This window comes from Chaetodon auriga, chromosome 1 (genome assembly GCF_051107435.1).
Source record: "Chaetodon auriga isolate fChaAug3 chromosome 1, fChaAug3.hap1, whole genome shotgun sequence".
In the NCBI taxonomy this organism is placed as follows: domain Eukaryota; kingdom Metazoa; phylum Chordata; class Actinopteri; order Chaetodontiformes; family Chaetodontidae; genus Chaetodon; species Chaetodon auriga.
The window spans coordinates 12,925,136-12,944,461 of NC_135074.1; the positions used below are offsets into that span (position 1 = coordinate 12,925,136).

Below are 19,326 nucleotides of genomic sequence, written 5' to 3' on the forward strand. Positions count from 1 at the left end.
AAGTCAAGTCACTGATACAAATGTATGACTATAGAACCTGTCCCTGTTTTTAAGCACTTAAAAGAGGAGAATTAAGGGGAAATTATGTTCAGGCTATTTGATTTTGAGCCTGACTTGCTGGGCTGCCAGAATGTTCAAGTACATGGTCCTCTGCTGAACTCTGCGCCAACATAAATTATTCTGATGTGGCTACAAGTGAAATACTTACAAGAGGAAACCTGAACCTTAAAGCATGAAACATTAGAACAACGTCCTCTGAGAGCTCAGCTCTCCCGTGATCCTCATGTTGTCTGGAAGCTATATAATGACAATGTAAAGTTTTAAACTTTGATATCCACAGCATTAGACTTCAACAACATATCATTAGATCATTCCATGTAATATTCATTTGGTTGAAATATTTGGCTCATTGCTCAGACTCTATTCTTCAAGAGAAAGTCGTCCAACTTTGAACTTTCCAGAGCTGCTCCATTCAAACGCAGCACCCACTGCACTCCATACGTCCTGCATGCCGAAACCAGCGCCTGTTTTTACCTGCATGGTCGGCTGGTGGGCAGCCACCGTAGACTTGGGGTGGGACCGCTAACCTTGACGGGGTCCTGGAGCTCTGTCCTGACCCAGGACCAGAGCCTGAGGTGGATGAACCCCCAGGGAGGGCGGGGAAGAGCGGGAGGACCCCCAGAGCTTTGCCCAAGAGCCTGGGTCCAAGAGACAGCACGCGCACCTTCACATCTCGATAGCAGTGGTTAATCATGCGCAGGTGAACGTTCACCTTGGTCTTGATCCGGATCAGACATTTCACCATGGTTCAAGGAGAGCGAAAACCACCAGTCTAACCCTAACTGTGCTCAAACACACTTCTAATGCTCTATTTCTCTTTGTCTCTGCCTCACCTCTCTCTCTCTCTCTCTCTCTCTCTCTCTCTCTCTCTCTCTCTCTCTCTCTCTCTCTCTCTCCCCTCTCCCGCTGTCTGTCTCTGTCTCCGGCTGTGGCTGGCTAGCTAAGCAGCCCTCCCTTCTCCACAGCCAGCTCCCCTCATGCTGGCAGGCAGACTGACAGCCGAAGATAAATGGAAAGACAGACAGAGAGTGAAAGACAAGGCCCAGGAATGTGGTCCACTTGTGCCACAGTTCACCTCGTCCCTCCCTGCTGTCAGCTGTGACACACACGGCATGGCCCCTGACAGCAGGAGCTATTTTCAGGCTGAGATATTATTACCAGTGGAAATACCAGCACACACAGAGCAACAGGACAAAACACAGGGGGTTTGTTTCAGTGTTGCAACAGTGGGGTGCAATGTCAGAGGCTGCTCTCCATGTCAATGACAAGAGGGGGGCTAGTTTGACAAAAGATGTTGTTTTGTTGGGAACAGATTATGTTATAAGCTTAGTTTTAGCCAGGCTGTTGCACTGAGAGCTAACCCACTCACAGTGGCAGCATTGGTAAAAGGTTAATAGCTTGTTGGAGGAGAGAGGGGACAGTAAGTGCCCTTTATAAACTGAAGGGTGACTTTCTCATGTCAAAGTAATGCCTGCAACCACTGGCTGACGGGTGCTTCTTGCGTGTGTTTGTGTGTGTGTGTTTTTCAGTGAGCGCACATCCAAGAGAGAACCAGTGAGATAAGCCTATCACACAGAGTGAAGACAGAATGACTGACACACAAGTCTGGGATTGTTGACATGGAAAGGCTACTTTGTCTAAACAGGATATGCATGTGTGAGTGTGTTAACATTGTGTGAGGGTGTTACAAAGGTGTGTGTGCCATCCACAGCAGATCGAGTCACATGAACATGTGAATTCCAACTCCAGCTGCCAAGTTGAACCCTACATGGAAAGACTGAGGAGTGACTCTGACTTAAAACATCCACATATTGAGTCAAGCTCAACACAAGGTGCTGTGCATCAAAACTAGACAGAAAGTGAGCAGAGAAGTCCAAACAGCTCAAAGAAGTGGACTTTATATTTCTGATGGTGTTGTATAACATTCAGTTCAAAATGAATTCAAATGAACACATCTGTAATATGATGGGTGGTAGATATGGTTGGATAACGGGGCACTTGTGGTCGTCTGACAGGGCTGTGAGGGCACTTCTTAAACTGGACATGATGTACGGACCAAACATCTGCTTCATGCAGAGGAAGGTAGCCTACTGCTCACTCGTCCACCACTGATGTTGCCAGAGAGCCTGAGGGCTCACACCCTTTCTTTTACAGCATTTCGCTCTTCTTTTGAGTGTGTTTTACCCTCCATGATGGAGATGTGCACAGCTCTCCGTCGGGTCCTGGGCACACTGGTCAATCGAGGGCCGTGGGTGATGGATGGACAGCTCCTGCTTGGTACCATGCCAGCCCTGAAAACAGACACACACATGCCACATCGGATATACACGAACACAGTACATGACATTACTGTGCATGTACTCAGATCACTCTAGAGGAATACTTTGGAAGAATTCTGACCTGTGTATCTCTGGGGGGTCTCTCTTAATTTTGGCACTTTGTTCCATTACCTCTTTTGCAACCTTTCCACTAAGAAAACATACAGAAAATCTGTTAATATGTGATTCATATAACACCTAAGCACTAACACAAATACTGCAACAGTATTAGAATACCTGTATCTAAAGCGACTACCCTTGAAGAACAGATTACTACTGGACACAGTGCGGACTTGACTTGACTTCTCCAACCTGTGAGTAAAAGGACAGGAACCATCATAATCATAAGCGTTCAGTAAACTGAACGATGTCTTTTCTGCCGTTGTGTGTTTCAGGTGCTGTGACTCACTTATAGAAGGCCTGATTCTCCACTCCGCACTTCCACAGATGCTTACAGGCCTCAGGTGTTGGTGCAAAGTATGTCAGTATGATCTTCTTATCCTGGAACAAGTCCAGTACAGCAATTCATAAGCAGATTATGTGATTTTCAAGACATTTCCATCGTAGGACATACAGTATATTAACCACCTCTCACACAGTGGCTTCACTGTGCTCCTCTGTCTGCTGAAACCCAACACCAACACGTTCTTGTCCAATTATTTCCCGTTTACTTCACTGTTATGGGTAGATTATATTGGTTCCATGGTGGTAGTGTCTCCTCTCACACTCATTTTACTTTGTGAGCTCCACCATCTAAAGGCAGCGTTTTAATAATGCATACACATACCTCCTTCTGATTTGCATATATATGGAATGTCTTTGCTTCAAACTTGAGTTTGGTCACCTCCTCCCTGAAGACGAGACACAAAGACAGACAGAACAAAGACGGACAAACAGAGAAGAAAATGAAGACAAATGGATGTGAGGAGAAAGAAAGAACAAAGAGCGATGAAGGCAGAGCGAGAGACAGGAGGAAGAGGCAGAAATGGATACAGGTAGTGAAATATTAATTGTGGCTTGAGGCAAAGTAATCAGGCCAGCAGTGTTGCATTGCTGTGTTGAAAAGTCTAGACACATTGATTCGAGTCACAGAAAACGAGCAGAATAAGCTGCAATTTATAAAACAAAATATTTCTACAACAACACAACTTCCGAGCATGCAGCTTCACAGCTGGTTGACTCAGCGGCTTCAAAAAGGTTCCTAATGTCTTCTCGTATGGATCACTGTAAACTTTTGTTTATTTGCCTCATATTTCACTCGGTTTGCAGAAAAATAAACAAAAATGGCAGCCCCCTCATTTCCAGTGAAAGCTTCTCACCGAGTGAATACAACTCTTGGTGGCTTTTCCAGTAAATCTACATCATAGCTGTTTAGTAACAGAAAATGTGTGGCAAAAGGTCTGAGGGTGTCACAACCCAGCACATCGTGCCACATCACACCAAAGCACTCCGATATGAGCTTCATCATGAGCCAAATGTACAAAAGCTTCATATTTGTGTTGTATTCTCTCAAGGCAAACTCATGCAAATTCAGTTCATTTATGCAATTTCAACTGTGTCCTGATCATTTCTCACAATTGAAATAGTATGCAAACACATATCTTTTATTATTTTCCCACAAAGTTAGATATTTAGAGCTACTTTAATACCTGACAGGGTGTAAAGTATTATTACATTTAACACTTGTAGGATTAAGAATCTAAATCTAGAAGACAACGAAACATGTTTTGAGCAAAAATAGTTTTTCTTTAAGCTCTTTTGGGCTTCCTTTGCTGACACCTTAAACAACATGTTCTGAAGCACATCTGTTATTTAGAAGAGTGGAGCTAAGATGTACTACATGTGTGTTATGTCTACATAAAAACTTGAAAATCCGGACTTGAATGTGAAGCAGCTTGCTGAGTTTGCTGATGCTTTACTTTGTACAAGCTGTTAATTAAAGGAGGATGTATATTGATTAAAGTTTTCACTCCTTCGAGATGGAATATTTATTCATGCGTGATCGGCGCCGTCCATATGGAGCTTATACAAATAGCTACAAAGTCTTGCTTACTAATGTAGGCTTGCACAATCATCATCTAGCATCATGTCCAGTTTTAACTGTACTCACCATTTGAGGAAATGGACCCTCCGGTTTCCTTGCAGCACAGTGAATCCAAAAGGAGTAAAAGCCAGGAAAGCTGGGTTGCCAGACACGTCCTGACAGGCACACAAACCCATTTTTTTTCTCAGTATAAAAAGGAGTATGAAACTGGATTTTATGATTGACTTTATAGTTCATCTCATCATTGTATCAAATTCACACATCAATTCATTAAAAGCACAAACTCATAATGACAGAAGAAATCTTTTGTAAAGCCCACCTTGCATGGGTGAGGGTCCACTCCGTATGTCTCCAGCATCTGAGCCTTCTGGAGGAAGTTGAGCTCTGACGTTTCAGGGCTTTGACCTCTGAGAGAGACAGAAAAAACACAGTAAGTCAGTTAACTGGCATCCTGGCTTCTGTCATGGCCATCTGTCAACTCAGAGGATGTTGTTTGATTGAAAGTTTGGGCTCATCTTTCAGCTGAAACTGAAGAGTTTTTAGTGGGAAATCAGAATTTTGGAACCGAACCCTTTTCCTTTCACAAGCCGAACGCATATGGCTTCTTGATTAGTGTCCAAAAGATTTACTGCAGTGTGTCCTTTGCAAATACAGCCCATCTGTCGTGTCTTTGTCAGTGAAATGTAAAGTGACCCACAGAGATGATTTAGGAATAACTGGGCAAAATGAATAATGAATAGACCTTGATAAGTTTTATGTGATACAGAAAATACAATCTTGCCAAGGAAGCCTGGAACCATCCACTTCCTCTGCATCAGTGCTGATTTAGGGAACCTGAAAAAACCTCATGATGCATTATTATTACAGCTAAAAACTTGTGTTGTTAGAATAACTGTCTTCATCCAGCAGCACAGTTTGTGCCAGGATAAAAAAAAATGAGCAGGTTATCTTCATCTTGTAATCAAATATGGTCACTGTGTCGAAAGATTAAAGCTAGACTCATTCTTCAGAGACCTGGCTGATCCCATTTGTGCCAGGTCAAAGACCAAAGCAGTAACTAATCAGCAGACAGCTGTTGTAGTCAGAGCCTGGCCACTGACCAAAAGAAATAAAGGATTACAAGTCAGTCTGCAGTTTTATGAATCATTACTGAGACTGGTGTTTGAGTGGGATTAGTGTTATTCAAACAGGCTGGCGCACCTTCACTCTGGTATTTAGATGACCCTGATCTCCTTCCATTATCCCTTGGAACAAATATAAATGGGAAGAGAAATGTCTTCCTTTCACCCAGCACTGTATAGTTTTGGATTCTGCCAGCACTGTGATCATTTTCCTTAAACTGGTTTCAGGTACAACTTTGTTCTGTGCTGACAAACAGCTATGAGGAGACGCAGCTGTTTGTTCAGAGCTGCTGTCAAACAAGAACATGGAAACGGGCAATAGAGGGCAGTATAGGATCAAGTGCCTGTGTCCACCTGGATTGTATATAGTGTATGTATGTGTGCGTGAGTATGTGTACTTCTCACGTTGTGGAGAAATAAATCTATTCACATAGTGACATAGTGGGGACTGGCCTTCCTTATAGGGACTCCCCATGATGTAAATCATTTAGGGTGAAGACTTGGATTATGGTTATGACTTGGCTAAGTCTCCAGGAAATGAATGTATGGTCTGGAATATCGCCAAAAGTATTGGAAACACAAATGTGTGTGTGTGTGTGTGTGTGTGTGTAAAAGATGGAGACAAAGAGAAGACCAGAGAAAAATACAAAGGTTTACACACACACACACACACACACACACACACACACACACACACACACACAGAGTTCAGCAGCTGATTCAAGGTAATTATGTGCTAATGAATTAAACAAAGGTCACACACTATAAATAACCTCGGATCTATAAGCACAAGTAGAGCTGAATAACAGGATTGATGGGCTCAATGGAATTTGCAAGTAATAATTCGGCCAAGACGCCAAATCACTGTTAACTGAAGATGACTGACCAGCACAAATTCACATCGGTCCTCTGGCATAATACAGTCTAAAGCAGGTCCCCAACCACCGGGCCACGGACCAGGAAATTTCCGGGTCGGTCCCGGAAATGTCCCACGAAATTTTCCCGGGACCTACCAGTGATCTGACCTTGGATCCAACCCGAGACTTACCCGGGTCCGACCCGAGACCGGGATCCCGAGATCTGACCCAGGACACGCACACTAATAATAATAATAATAACAACACACACACACACACACACACACACACACACACAGATAATGATAACAGTTACAGGAAGTCAGTGCAGTAAATATTGCGTTAGAGCAGCGGTCTGCAACCACCGGCGCCATTTGGTACTGGGCCGCACAGAGAGACTGAACAAAAAATATTTTATTGATCATCAGAGCCTTAAAGAAGTTATATTTTGAAAATCAGGTGCATCCGCCTGTGCATCTGACCACATGTCAAACCGTTCGTCTTGGTGACGTTATACGGTAGTCAGAAGTAAGCCCACAAGCTAGCAAAAATGAGTAAAAAACAAACGTCTTTGGAGAGCTTCTTCGGAAAGGGGAAAAGGCCAAATGATGAGACAGAATAAGAAGAGCCTACAACTTCCAAGAAAAAGAAAGCTGCATTTAAGAGACAGTATCAGCAGTCCTACTTAAAACACGGGTTTATCCCTTCAGGTGATTCTCACGCACCAAGCTCGCTCTGCGTAATATGTGGCGACAGACTCGCAAATGAGGCAATGAGAAACACGAAGAGAAGAGAAACAACCGCAGGGCTCCCACTAATTACGACAGGTATATTCAGGGTAATGGTCAGTTGTATTTTTAATAATTTGTTTTTATTCGTTTCTATGCCGGTCCGGTAAATTACTGCTTTACGTGAAACCGGTCCGTGGCGCAAAAAAGCTTGGGGACCGCTGGTCTACAGCCTAAAGGTGGACAGCCTGTCTGAGATCGGGTAAAGCCACTTCTGCTCATTATACAGTGTCAGTCACACACCAACACCTCTCTGAAAGATGGACCAGGGGAAGGGCAAAGTGTCTCACACTGAGCGGAGACTGTGACATCCCCACCTCAACCAGCACCCCCACCATTACACCTGACCTTTAATGCTGAAAGAGGGAACATGCAGCACCCCCACAGCCTCAGCGCTCTGGTCCAAAATGCTCAAAGAGAGCACAAACATGGAAAAAGATCCAGAAACATCTTGCAAGAAAAAGTGTGAGAATGTACAAAGTTGTGTGAACTGTGGCCAGAGTCTTTGAACTGTCATCAGCACGAAGAGAACAAACAAGAATTCACCAGACCAGTAAAGGCTGACAAAGCACTCCAGGCCTTTCTCTGCCTGAGGCAGTGCCCCCCAAAACTGGTGAAATGTAGGGACTACATAAACATTTCAGTGCTCTGTTTTGCAGAGGGAAGTCTGAAGGCGAGGCCTGTTAACAACACTGCATTTTAAGGAAACCACACATGAGCCAAATCAAAGAAACAGATACTCAGCACATTAAGTAGCTATGAAATTTCAAACCTACAGCTCTGCATATCAGATTATCATCAGATAAGCTACTTGCAGATCTGTTCTGAATGCAAGACGTCCTCTTTTGGTTTGACTGAGTCAAAAATGTCTCAGCCCAACTGGTGGTGGTGGACTTTGGAAATAATGTCCATATGCAGTATATTCCACTTCATCACTGTTTGGTTCAGGACTTTCCATCGCACTATAAAGGAGATTCAAGACTATAGCTGAAACCAAGTGCACTAGATGTCTGCACTAAATGTTTGGATGATATATTTCACTGTCTATGGGATTGTCCAAATGAGATGTTTAATACCAAAGTCCCTTTAAATGTCAAACTCTTTGTGTTGGGAATATATCCGAGGGACTCCAAAGCAAAGAGCTATTGCACTATATAGAAAGTTTAGGCACTCCAACATTAGGGTATCGGAAGGAAGTTGGATTGTATCAGTCTGGAAAGGTTAGCTTACATTACCAAGGGCAATGTTCCTAAAACAGACGTCACTAAGCTCTGGGAACCATACATGAATATAAAGAAAGGTGGAAATGTAAGCGTTACCTGGAAGTCGTAAGCAATTGTAGGGAAATTTTGACTTGTTCCTGTATGTTTCTTTGATGTGATGCTGTAACATAACATGGAGACCTAAAACCATCCCAGCATTGTTACTTCAGTTTCCCCATGACTGACATATGAATTTAAGATGCACTATAAGAGTTGGACCCATGGTCAGACGTGCTTCTGTGACGCCTGCACTGTGGCTGCTATAAAGGGGAAGGAGTGCACAGGTACACAGGGACACACAGGTGTCACCTTACATCAGCTCAGTCTTATGGATCTCAGCAATCCGCCGCTCCAACTTCTCTGAGTGCTTGGGGAAGAACTGGAACTTGGAGCTGTAGCCCTCTGGGTGTTTCCCGGGGTCGTAGTCGCCAATTTCAGCTGGAAAAGTGGCAGAAAAGACACAGCAAAGGAAAGGTTAAGGTGAATGTTTGATGATGAACACCATAGATGTCACTGGCTGCAGGTACCAGAAATTGTACAAAATCCAACAATATGTGGACGTTTAAGTAATATGTGATGCATACCTCACAAGTGTGGGCAGGGTGGGTGGGTGAGCAGGTGATTCATGGGTTGAGAAAAAAGTAGCAGCAAACATGAAAGTCAAACTTTTCTTGATATGAAAAACAATTTCAGTCACTTCTTCCAATCAAATTTATTAAATTCTATCTTTTACTGTGCCAAGGGCATTTAGTGATTTTACTCTTTGTGAAACAGAGACAAAAAGCCCAGGCTGTAAATTTGAAGAATACACAAGACAAAGACCAAGGAGTCAAGGTTGTGAATATACCTGTGCACAAAAAAGGCAGCCACGAAAACATCAATGGATGTGAATAATGAATAGTCCAGGGCTGGTTAGCAGGAGCTCCAACACTCTGATCTCAAAGATCCACATAACTTAAAAGACTTACAAACCAGAGGGCTGTGAATTATTGAAACTTTTATAGTTGCACTGTTTTACCTGAGTTAACACTGAGGCAATGCAGGCCTATATCTTCTACTTTCCATTTCCAGTCCAGACATTTTGCATTCATGAGAACATCAAAAATGTGTATGGACCAATAAACGTCTCCATGTTTTGTTTATTCTGGTGACAAAACCGCTGCCAGCGTCCTCTGCATCGCTGTAGCCGCCGTTACTTTACGAACCGCCGACACTGACACTGACACTGACACTGGATTGCAGACGGTGGGGAAGTACACGGAGAGTTTGGCTACTTGCCTGCTCTCTGGAGCACTGTGATGCTCAGGCAGCCATTGCTGTTGAAAAATACATTTTAGACAATCAAGTACCTTCCAGTTTGTATGTGTCACAGACATTATGGATTCAGATTTTTTTCTGACATGCTGTCAGTCTCAAAGAATGCTCGTTATAAGCTAAAGACTGATTTATGAAACTATATACTCTAGAACTATGCTACCTGTAAAAATACACAGTTAGCCAGTGCTGCAGTTTTCACCAAATTTTGTAATGGCGTAAATAAATATATGAATTGATACACTAGACATAACCCTGCATAGCTGTTGCAGGTATAACAAGCAAGCCAGTATTATACTGGCCAGTAGCCAGTATAATATCTTCCAATTTTCTGATGCACTGTCTCGTGGTGTTTAGGGCCACACACAGACGCCAAGAACATTTACATTCAGGGATTGGCTTAGAGAAGGCTGGCAGGATAGCTGGTTGGCACAGTGTATGACAGAGAAAGTGTTCCTGAATGCATCTCACCTCTCTGCATGTTGATGAGCCTGACGCCCGAAAGAGCCTGTCAAATGGAAACTTTCACAAAACATGGCCACTTTCATTGAATCCCTTGACTTTTTTATTATTTTTTTTCATTGTGTGTAAAAGGCTTTTTCTTGCGCTTAGGTTTACCAAAATTCAAATTTTTTAATCCAAGATAAAAAGAAAAGATTCTCAAGGTCCTCAACAAACAAAGATAAGAGCAGTTTAAGCCGTCTGAACATGCTGTGATTGCACATTTTCACACACCCACATAAAGTGGGTGTCAAGTACACATATGGCAGCATGCGAGCACACACACAAACACATGGAGCACAGCTGGCGAGTGTTTATTGACAGGTCGGGGTCACAGACAGTCACAAACGTTATGAATATTATATACAGTCATATGTGGGAGACACAATTCTGTGAGAGGAAATATGGTGGGTTGTTTACAGCTGTAGTTTGGGGTGATCATTCAAACATGAGTGGAAACATGGGCGATCAAGATAAAATATGTAATTGGCTGAAATGCAGGACACCATGACACTGCCTGGCTTTCTGGTCAAGGTCACACTGTGTGCCTGGTGTGAGGATTTCTGTGCTTGTTTGAGAGTTTGATTTAAAATAAAGGTACAGCAGTCTGGATGAAGGCTTTGCAGCATAAATGATGACTCCTTATTTGTCATACCTTGTAATATGTAGGCAGCCAACAGAGCGGCATCTGATGTCTTGCACAGGAGGCGACCGTGGTAGAGGTCCCTCTTAACCTGCAGGAAGACGAGATATCTGTGGAGTGGAACACAGAGAAACTGATTCGGGTCGTTCTTTAGATTGGATCAGTATCGACATTCCCTTTCTTGGCAACACTCATGTTGGGTGTTTACAGTTTAGAAGGAAGGTGTCTCTGGAGGCTGAAGGTGTGTCTCAGAGATCGCTAGATAAAGACATTTTGAGAAAACTAAGAAAATTAGGACCTAAGGCTGACGACTGTAAAATGCATTTTGTAGAGAGCTACAGCCATGCTAGCTGCTCTGTGAGGCTGTGCTTCAGCACAGTGCTGCTTTGAGCTAAATGCTAATTGTCACAATGATGATACTAGCAATGGTTATGTTAAGCAGTTATAATGTTCACCATGTTCACCATGCTAACACGGTTTAGCATGTATATAACAAGCATTTAGTCACACATTGACCAGCTGAGAGCGCAAAAAATCATCATCAAAATCATAATGAGGCAAGTTCCCTGTGTTATTCACGAGTGTGCTTGAGTTGCTTTGTCTGTGGTTATTACAGATAGGCTACAGTGTACTTGGCAGCTCTACACTGAAATGTAAAAGAAACATAGCGTGCGACAACTCCATTACTCTGGAGCCCTTTCACAGCTCATTTATAATTAATCTATAATTACAATTTAGAAAAAAATTAATGACTGCGCGATTGGCAATCCAACATTTTTGACTGGAACATTAGACATGGGACATGTATCCTGCCCTCAAGGCACAACTCGGGCTTGAGCATAATCATTTTGAGAATTGACAATGATTTAAAATTTGACTGCTAGTTTGCACTGTTGTCCGCTGGGAGCAACTCAATCTTCTGGTCTCGTCCACAACATCCACAGATTACTCATATGTCAATTCCCACCCAGCATTCATTTCAAATGCCTGTGAGTCGGCTTCTCACCAAGCAGCAAAGCAATAAATAGTATAGCTGCACTAAGCATTAGTATGAAAAACATCAGGGTAGAGCTGGGCTGTAAATTGAGCCTCAGGTTATCACTTGATGATGTCACCTAATGCCTGTAATGTAAATTATAAGTTACACATTGATGAAGTGTTGACCTTCATTTATTCCCTGCAGGGTCTTTATGGCCGGCTAAACACCCAGCGGATGGTAGAAACTCATGAAGCTGCACACGGGCAAATGCAAACCCCTCTGGTCAGTTGGTCTAATTTGTCCAGTCACTAATAAATCCTGCCAGCCCATTGCTGTGAAATTATATGTAAGTAAATGAAAAGCTAAAAGCAGCATAAATTGAGGCAACATCTTGTTACCTTTCATGTTTTTGCTTATCTACTACTGTGTGTATTTGTGTGTCTGTGAAAGCTTCCAGTCAGAACAGATGGCGGCGGATGGAAGAGCTCTCCCTCGCCGGCGCTCCGCTCTATCAAGAAGAGCTGGATTGCCAATAAGAGATTTCACTGCGTGGCAACCCGTCGAGGGATGTGATTTACAGGGATCTGTGCGCTCGGTAGCTCTCTGGCTCACTCATCACAGCAGTTTGTTCAGCTGTCAAGGATGCTACACACAGTACAGCAGAGTGGCGATGAGCTTAATGACACTGCAGCTTATAGAAAAAGGGAATACGCAAATCCTCCTGCACATGGACTCACTGGTTTTTCTTCTGTGTCTGCATCACTACATGCCTTTTCAATGCAATACTTTAAAATACATAATATTTAGATAATAAAGGAGGTGCACGGAAAGCATGTCATGAAAAACTTTATCATGAAAAATGATCCAAGAACTATTTAATTTCACACTTTTTGTCTCAACAAAGTGTTTTCCACAGATCTCAGAAGTATGTACTGACAGGATTTGCAGTTCAGACAAAGCAAATATCATTCTTGAAAACCTCCACGACGCTTCAGTGGCTCTTATTCATTTTTCAATTATCTAAAAACTGGCAGAAAGGGCATAAAATAATAACAGTCAAATACGAGAATATTCTTGATCTGATTTTATGAGACAAGGAAGTTAATAGAAAGGCAGAAGATAGAGACTCTCCCTTTGGTTCAATAAAAACAGTCTTCAAGTGCTGTGGAGACTGATTTTATGCTATTCACGTTTGCTCTATGTCAGCATTTTCTTCACACTGTGGTCATGAATTCCAAAAAATATGACGTACTTGTCCCTAGTTGAGAAGAAGAAGCTTATTAATAGGTCACCTGTGTCGACTTTCTCTTTCAAAATAGAAATCACTTTTTCCATTTTTCATTACTTCTGATACCACCGGTGTGTGGCCAAATAAACCAGCAGGAAGCAGAAATGAATGAACTGCAGCTGCAGCGAGAGGAAAAACAATACTAGAAGGATTTCTCAGGTTCTGGTCGTCTGTGGAAAGGTTTGAAAAATATTGGATGTTACTACTCGTTTGAGTCAGAAAACTGTGCTTACTCAGCCCCACAGAGTGATGTCACTTAAGTCCACGTTATTTGGGTGTGAAGACACCAAGCTTTAAAAATCTTTGGGTGCAGACTAAGAGGGAAGTGGCTTTAACTGGACTCTGCAGTCCGCTTGTCATCACTGCGTGAGCCTCAAGCCTCAGCTCTAGGCTGCATTAGCACAACATACCTGAATCTCTGACCAAACTGTCTGTAGTGGAGCTGCATTGTGGGTAATGTAGGCCCCAAATCACTGTTATCACAACTGTCCATCCATCCCTCACCTCCACCCTCTCCACCTGTAGCCCACCAAGCTATCTTGAAATCTTACCTGGTGATTTCCTCTTTCAGGGCAGCAGGGTCGGGTGGGTAAAACTTGACACGCAAACACATGGTGAATGGAGGCTGGGCTGGGGAAGAAAGACACACACTTACAATCTATTGTCATGTAGTGTTTCTAATGTGGCTGGCATGTTTTTCTCAATCTCTGTCGTTTGTGCATGATATATTTAGTACATTATTACTCAAATGTGGACATTGAACTAATCAGACATGTGAAATGAAATACTTACATTTCATTTGTTTGGCAATTGATTTTGAAAACTCCAACCAATGCTGAAAGGGAGAGAAAGACAAGTGAAGACCTGCACTTTGAATCTGAAAGCTGCTGAACTGTCTGGGGTCTGATTGCTCAGCAGCAGAACGTGATGACTTGTAATCTATAGCTGGAAGGCACAGTAGAATTACTCCCATCTCCTAGCCTTCTGTGTATTTAGACCTCCAACACAGTCACCATGCAGAGAGGAGATGAAAGAAATCTGTTTGGAAGATAATCAGGAGAGTGCTGTTTTCTGTCAGAGTGCTTAAACATCATGAGGGGAAACTGGCTCTAATCAGTGAGATGACGACACGCTGACAATCCACCACACTCACAATACAGTAACTGGAAAAAACAATGATGCTGTGAGCTTTTAATTATTAGCTTTTTTTTTTTTTTTAGCAACACCTGCATTCACATCCTCTTATAATGTCTTTCAGATGGCTGAAGAGAATATACAAAGTGAATTACATTTTCAAGCCTTCAAAGCATGTGTAATCCCTGACAAGTTATCCTGTGGTTTACTTTGCTCAGCTTCTGCCCAAAAATGAAAATGGCCTGGCAAACCATAAAGGATACTATGGGACAACTCTTTCCTCTTCTCAAATCTATTTTCTTATTGGAGGAAATGTTAGGTTGAAAACCTACAAGTTGATTTCATGTTAATGTAAATGATCATTGATAAATAATATTTGATAATTGATAAATTGGAGGTACATGGTAATCAAATATTGTAAAGATTAAAAACAGTGAATGTTCTGCACTTTAAAGCAGTTAAGTTAAAGTTAAAATATTTGAATAATAAATTACTTTAAAAACGACAAAACATTTAAAAAGTATGTGAAACATGTTTTATTTGAAAGTGATGATGGTGGCACGGTGGCATGGTGGCAACACTGTGGCCTCACAGCTAGAAGGTCCCAGGTTTGATTCTCGCTGCGGGCACCGGGGGCGTGTCCTCCACCATGCCTTTGATGCTTGCTGCTCGAGGAAAAAGGGGCCTTTCTGTGTGGAGTTTGCATGTTCTCCCCGTGTTCACCTGGGGTATCCTCCATAAAAAAAACCCCCACTAAAAACATGCAAGAAGATCACCACCTGACCAATGGTGACAAAGGAAACTGGGTCCCCGGGCGCCGGTTGGATGGCAGCCCACCGCTCTTGGTCTGCCACGGAGGAACAAGGACCAAGATGGGTTAAATGCGGAAGATAAATTTCACCAATTGCATGGTGTGGTCGCATGTATGTTGTGTGACAATAAAGGGGATTGTCCCTCTGATTCTTCTTCTTCTTCTTCTTGTACAGTTCTGTTTCTGGTTGAAGGTTTTCAACCTAATATTTCCTCCAATAAAAAAATAAATTTGAGAAGAGGAAAAGAGTTGTTCCATTGCGTCCTTTATGGTTGGCCAGGCCATTTTTGAAGTTTGGGCAGAAGCTGAGCAAAGTAAACCACAGGATAACTTGACAATCCCATTGTTCAAAAGCAGATGATTAACAAATACTCAGTCCAAGACCTGCAAATTCACCACGAGCTGAGTTAATTTCTGTGGCTGATATTCACATCAGACTAAGGGGTTGGCCTTTTGCCAGCTTGCATAATTGACCTGGTGGCATACCTGTCCTGAATATGAAAAAGGACTCATTAGAAGGGGAAAAAAGCATTAAGACCTGGCAGTTACACCGAACAACATTTTTAAAAGTATCCGTCACTGCCTGTGAGACTTAATGGATGACCTGCTCTACCTGCTGATGTACAGACTCTGAAAGTGTAAGTGAAGAGTGTAAAAGTGTAGAGATGGTGAAGACTAACAATTCACAGAACAGACACAGAACAAGTGGCCACAGACGGCTTCTTATCCGTACATCAGCTTCACTCGGACCTTTTAAGATTTCCATTTGAAAAGTGTTATCATCCTGAAAATCGAGTGCAGCCTGTTAAACACAACGCTGCATCACCTTCGACAACCGAAAATGTACTTAACAGGATAAGAGATTTGCTCTGTGGACTTGGGTGTTAATTCAAATGAGAAAATGATGTATTTTGTGTGAACATGTTGGATGGATCATTAAAAATGAACACTCACCCTCTGTTTGTCTGGGTCAACATATCGAATGCCAAAGTAGTCTTTCTCCAGCAGGTTGAGATGATGGCAGATGAGGTCGAACAGGTACTGTCCCTTCGCATCCCGCTGAAAGAGACATGGTGTGAGAAAATTAATATGTTGTACATGCAATTGAGGGACATTAAAGATATGAATAAAAGAGAGAAAATATGAATCATTTCACAGGACTCCTCAGCCTCCCTCCTCTCCATCTCAACATTTGCATATTCACAGACGCAGTTAATAAACCCCCTGCAGATCAATGGTGCATATATGTGAACACTCAGATCCAAAGTTTACGCTCTGTCCAGACGGAGCAGTAAACAACATCACACGTTCCAAAATGAAGAGGACATTTAAAACATATTGAGAGTGTCACATCAAAAAGATTTTTTCCCCCCTCATCAGGAAGTCCATTTTTTTAGAGTCCAAACGGCCACCAGAAAGTGTTTTAATATTTCACTACCCTCAAGGGAGATATATGAGGGCCATCAAATATTCATATCGAGGTGGCAGCCACCTGTGAAAGCTTTGAGAAATTCTGCAGCAGAAAAAGAGCTGGAAACGCACTGAGACGAGGTGTAGGCAAAGGAAAGGGCCGGCTGAGGAGGGGAGGAAGCCCCTGTTGTGCAGTACAAAAATCTGACCCTTTTTGTGTCATCAAAGAGCCTAGAAATACAATATTTACACAGCATTTTTAGTTGGGTTATTAAAACACTGAGAAAATAAGCTAAGCTAATGTACTGTGTAGTCTTGATCAGGTGAGACAGAGTAAGGGAGGAAAAAGGCCTGCTGTCCTGGCAGTAGCAGTTAAACTCAGAGTGAGCGGGGCTCTTGCATAAAGCAGCATCTGCCCCAAAAGACTCATTAAAAACCAGTTTTAATGAAGTCTTTATATAAATTTAACTGCAACAATAAGATATGTGGCAACAAGGCTGCTCCTGAATGCATAACAAAGCATGAGCCAGTAATTGGAGCTTTGGTTTCGGATGCATGGCCAGCGAAGTTCAACTCTGAACTAATCCACTGACTTATTAAAACAGTCATAGCCCCGTTGTAGGTCAGTATGCACAGACTCAGGTCGTAGACTACAACTTAGAGTCATCTGAGCAGAAACTGTGTCCAACAGACTCCAGGGCTGCTGCACAGATGAAAGTGGATGGTTTCCTTTAAGCGTTCAACATACAGATCCATACTGTGCTCTTGTATGTGTAGTAAATATGAAACTAGTTGCTGGATAACTTTAAAACATAGCTTTAAGACTGGAAACAGCTAACTTGTTTGTTAAATGTGTTCATTTTTTGGACTATCTATTGGACAGCAGTCAGGGCAGCCATTTCTCTCTCTTTCCAGTCTTTTTACTAGGTTAAGGTAACCATCTGTGGCTTTATATGCACAGGAAAGAGATGAGAGTGGGGTCAGTCTTCTTATCTAACTCTGTCTAAATGTGGAACTTTTGCTTTAAACATACTGAGGTTACATACTGAGGGAGGTAGTCTTGGCTACTCATGTACATACTGACTAAACAGTTGGCCGAGTCGTGTTATCCTGCACAAGCTGTAGAACTAAGATGTCATGATCAGGTTCTGCCTCTTATTTGCTTTAAAAAGCAGGCTTTAACACACACATTCCCAAACATTTTACATACACCTTTTATAATCTATCTATATGCCTCCATCTGCAGATGCTAAAGTTAATGATATCTACCTCTCTCTCTACCTGTACCATGCTCAATGTACATACAGGCTGTGGCTTTTCTTCCATCCCTGCAAAATATCCTACAGTGCCCTTTAGAGGAGAGACTGCATTCACATAGGTGACACAAAACTGCACAGTCAGAGAAACTCAAAGGCAGATATATGAGAACGGAAAGGGGAAAAGAGAAGAGAAAGACAAAACCAAATAAACAGAGGGTGAAAACGGAGGAAGGAGAGAGTGAGAGAACAAGTAAGGCCAGCTGACACTGACAAAGCTATCCCAACACAGCATGCCACAGCCCAGCAATTAAAAAGAGAAGACAGGAGAATAGCTGCATTGACGGAGTGCTCCATGTATGAACCACTCCCAGATACAGGCCCTGTTGAGATGCATTAGACACTGTGAGAATCTCTGCGATGAAGCCTGTTCACACTTCTGTTTCACTCAATATCAGATCAAATGGCAGAATGAATTCCCCGGAGGCAGCGTGTGGCTGAACATTGTCAGGGCACACTAAGACTGAGTTATTGCACCTCTTTGCATTGTTCTATTCTGTTGTCAAAGTCCAACTGCACTTATTGCCATTCATGATAAAATAGCCAAGTTGTGAAGGGAATTTATTCATGATAAAAATCAATTTCTAGTGTTTCTTTAATCAAATCTGTGAGCCAGAGTTTAACCCGCCCTAAACCTATCCAGTCCACTTGTGTCAAGCTATACACTTCCCAGACCTTTCCCAGGATGCACCGGGCTGACCCTCCATCTCCTCTGTCAGTGTGTCTGTATGTCACTGTCACCACATCCACCCTGACTCACCGAGACAGGCCTGCTGACTAGCCCAGCAGCAAAAATAGAAACACACACACACACACACACACACACACACACACACACACACACACACACACACACACACACACACACACACACATCCATGTGCCGTCTCACACACGCACACAAGCAGTCTCAATCCTTCTTGCTCTATTATAAATGCCGTTGGTACACCTGTGAAACCTCCAGATCCACAACATTTTCAGAGCCTGTACCTCCCACTCGCTCCATCTGCTCTGCACTGTAGTGTAAACTACAGCAAAGCCCAAAAAAAGCCTTCCCAATTAATCATGTTGTTACTGCCTGTGTTTCTATATGCCATGCCCGAGTGTGTGTGTGTGTGTGTGTGTGTGTGTGTGTGTGTGTGTGCGTGAGAAGTTACTGATGATTCATGTCCAAGTTAGTAGTTATGGAACAACAACAGAGAGGCAGGGCGATTTATCTCGGTCCAGCACTTTAACGAATAAATGAGCAGGAATGAAATGGTTTAGTAGAAGCCATTCATGAAGAATTCTGGACTCCTTCGTAAAAATGTCCTCACAAAAACAAGCCGGAGTGATTTTTCATTGCATCAGCACAACGCCAGCACACACACTTCCCACAATGGATTTATCAGATGTTACAACAGATTTTTAATGGTACGACTTAATAAAGAGCTCCTGATCTCGAGTCTTCTACCGTGCATTACAATGAGTGCAGGTAATC

The 19,326-nt window shown here is 42.6% G+C and overlaps 1 protein-coding gene across 1 annotated transcript in view; it reads right to left on the reverse strand.

Annotated features, from left to right (window-relative positions):
• The window catches only part of LOC143338821 (FERM domain-containing protein 5-like), a 67,779-nt gene that overhangs the window by 4,218 nt on the left and 44,235 nt on the right, over positions 1-19,326 (reverse strand). The window contains exons 2-13 of the mRNA XM_076759634.1: positions 16,075-16,179; positions 13,968-14,010; positions 13,727-13,805; positions 10,921-11,018; positions 8,765-8,888; positions 4,742-4,829; positions 4,489-4,577; positions 3,166-3,229; positions 2,788-2,879; positions 2,616-2,690; positions 2,461-2,529; positions 2,245-2,351 (exon numbers count right to left, since the gene is read on the reverse strand). Of these exons, the coding sequence (XP_076615749.1) occupies positions 2,245-2,351; positions 2,461-2,529; positions 2,616-2,690; positions 2,788-2,879; positions 3,166-3,229; positions 4,489-4,577; positions 4,742-4,829; positions 8,765-8,888; positions 10,921-11,018; positions 13,727-13,805; positions 13,968-14,010; positions 16,075-16,179 (1,033 nt within the window). The remainder of the gene's footprint in view (positions 1-2,244; positions 2,352-2,460; positions 2,530-2,615; positions 2,691-2,787; positions 2,880-3,165; positions 3,230-4,488; positions 4,578-4,741; positions 4,830-8,764; positions 8,889-10,920; positions 11,019-13,726; positions 13,806-13,967; positions 14,011-16,074; positions 16,180-19,326) is intronic.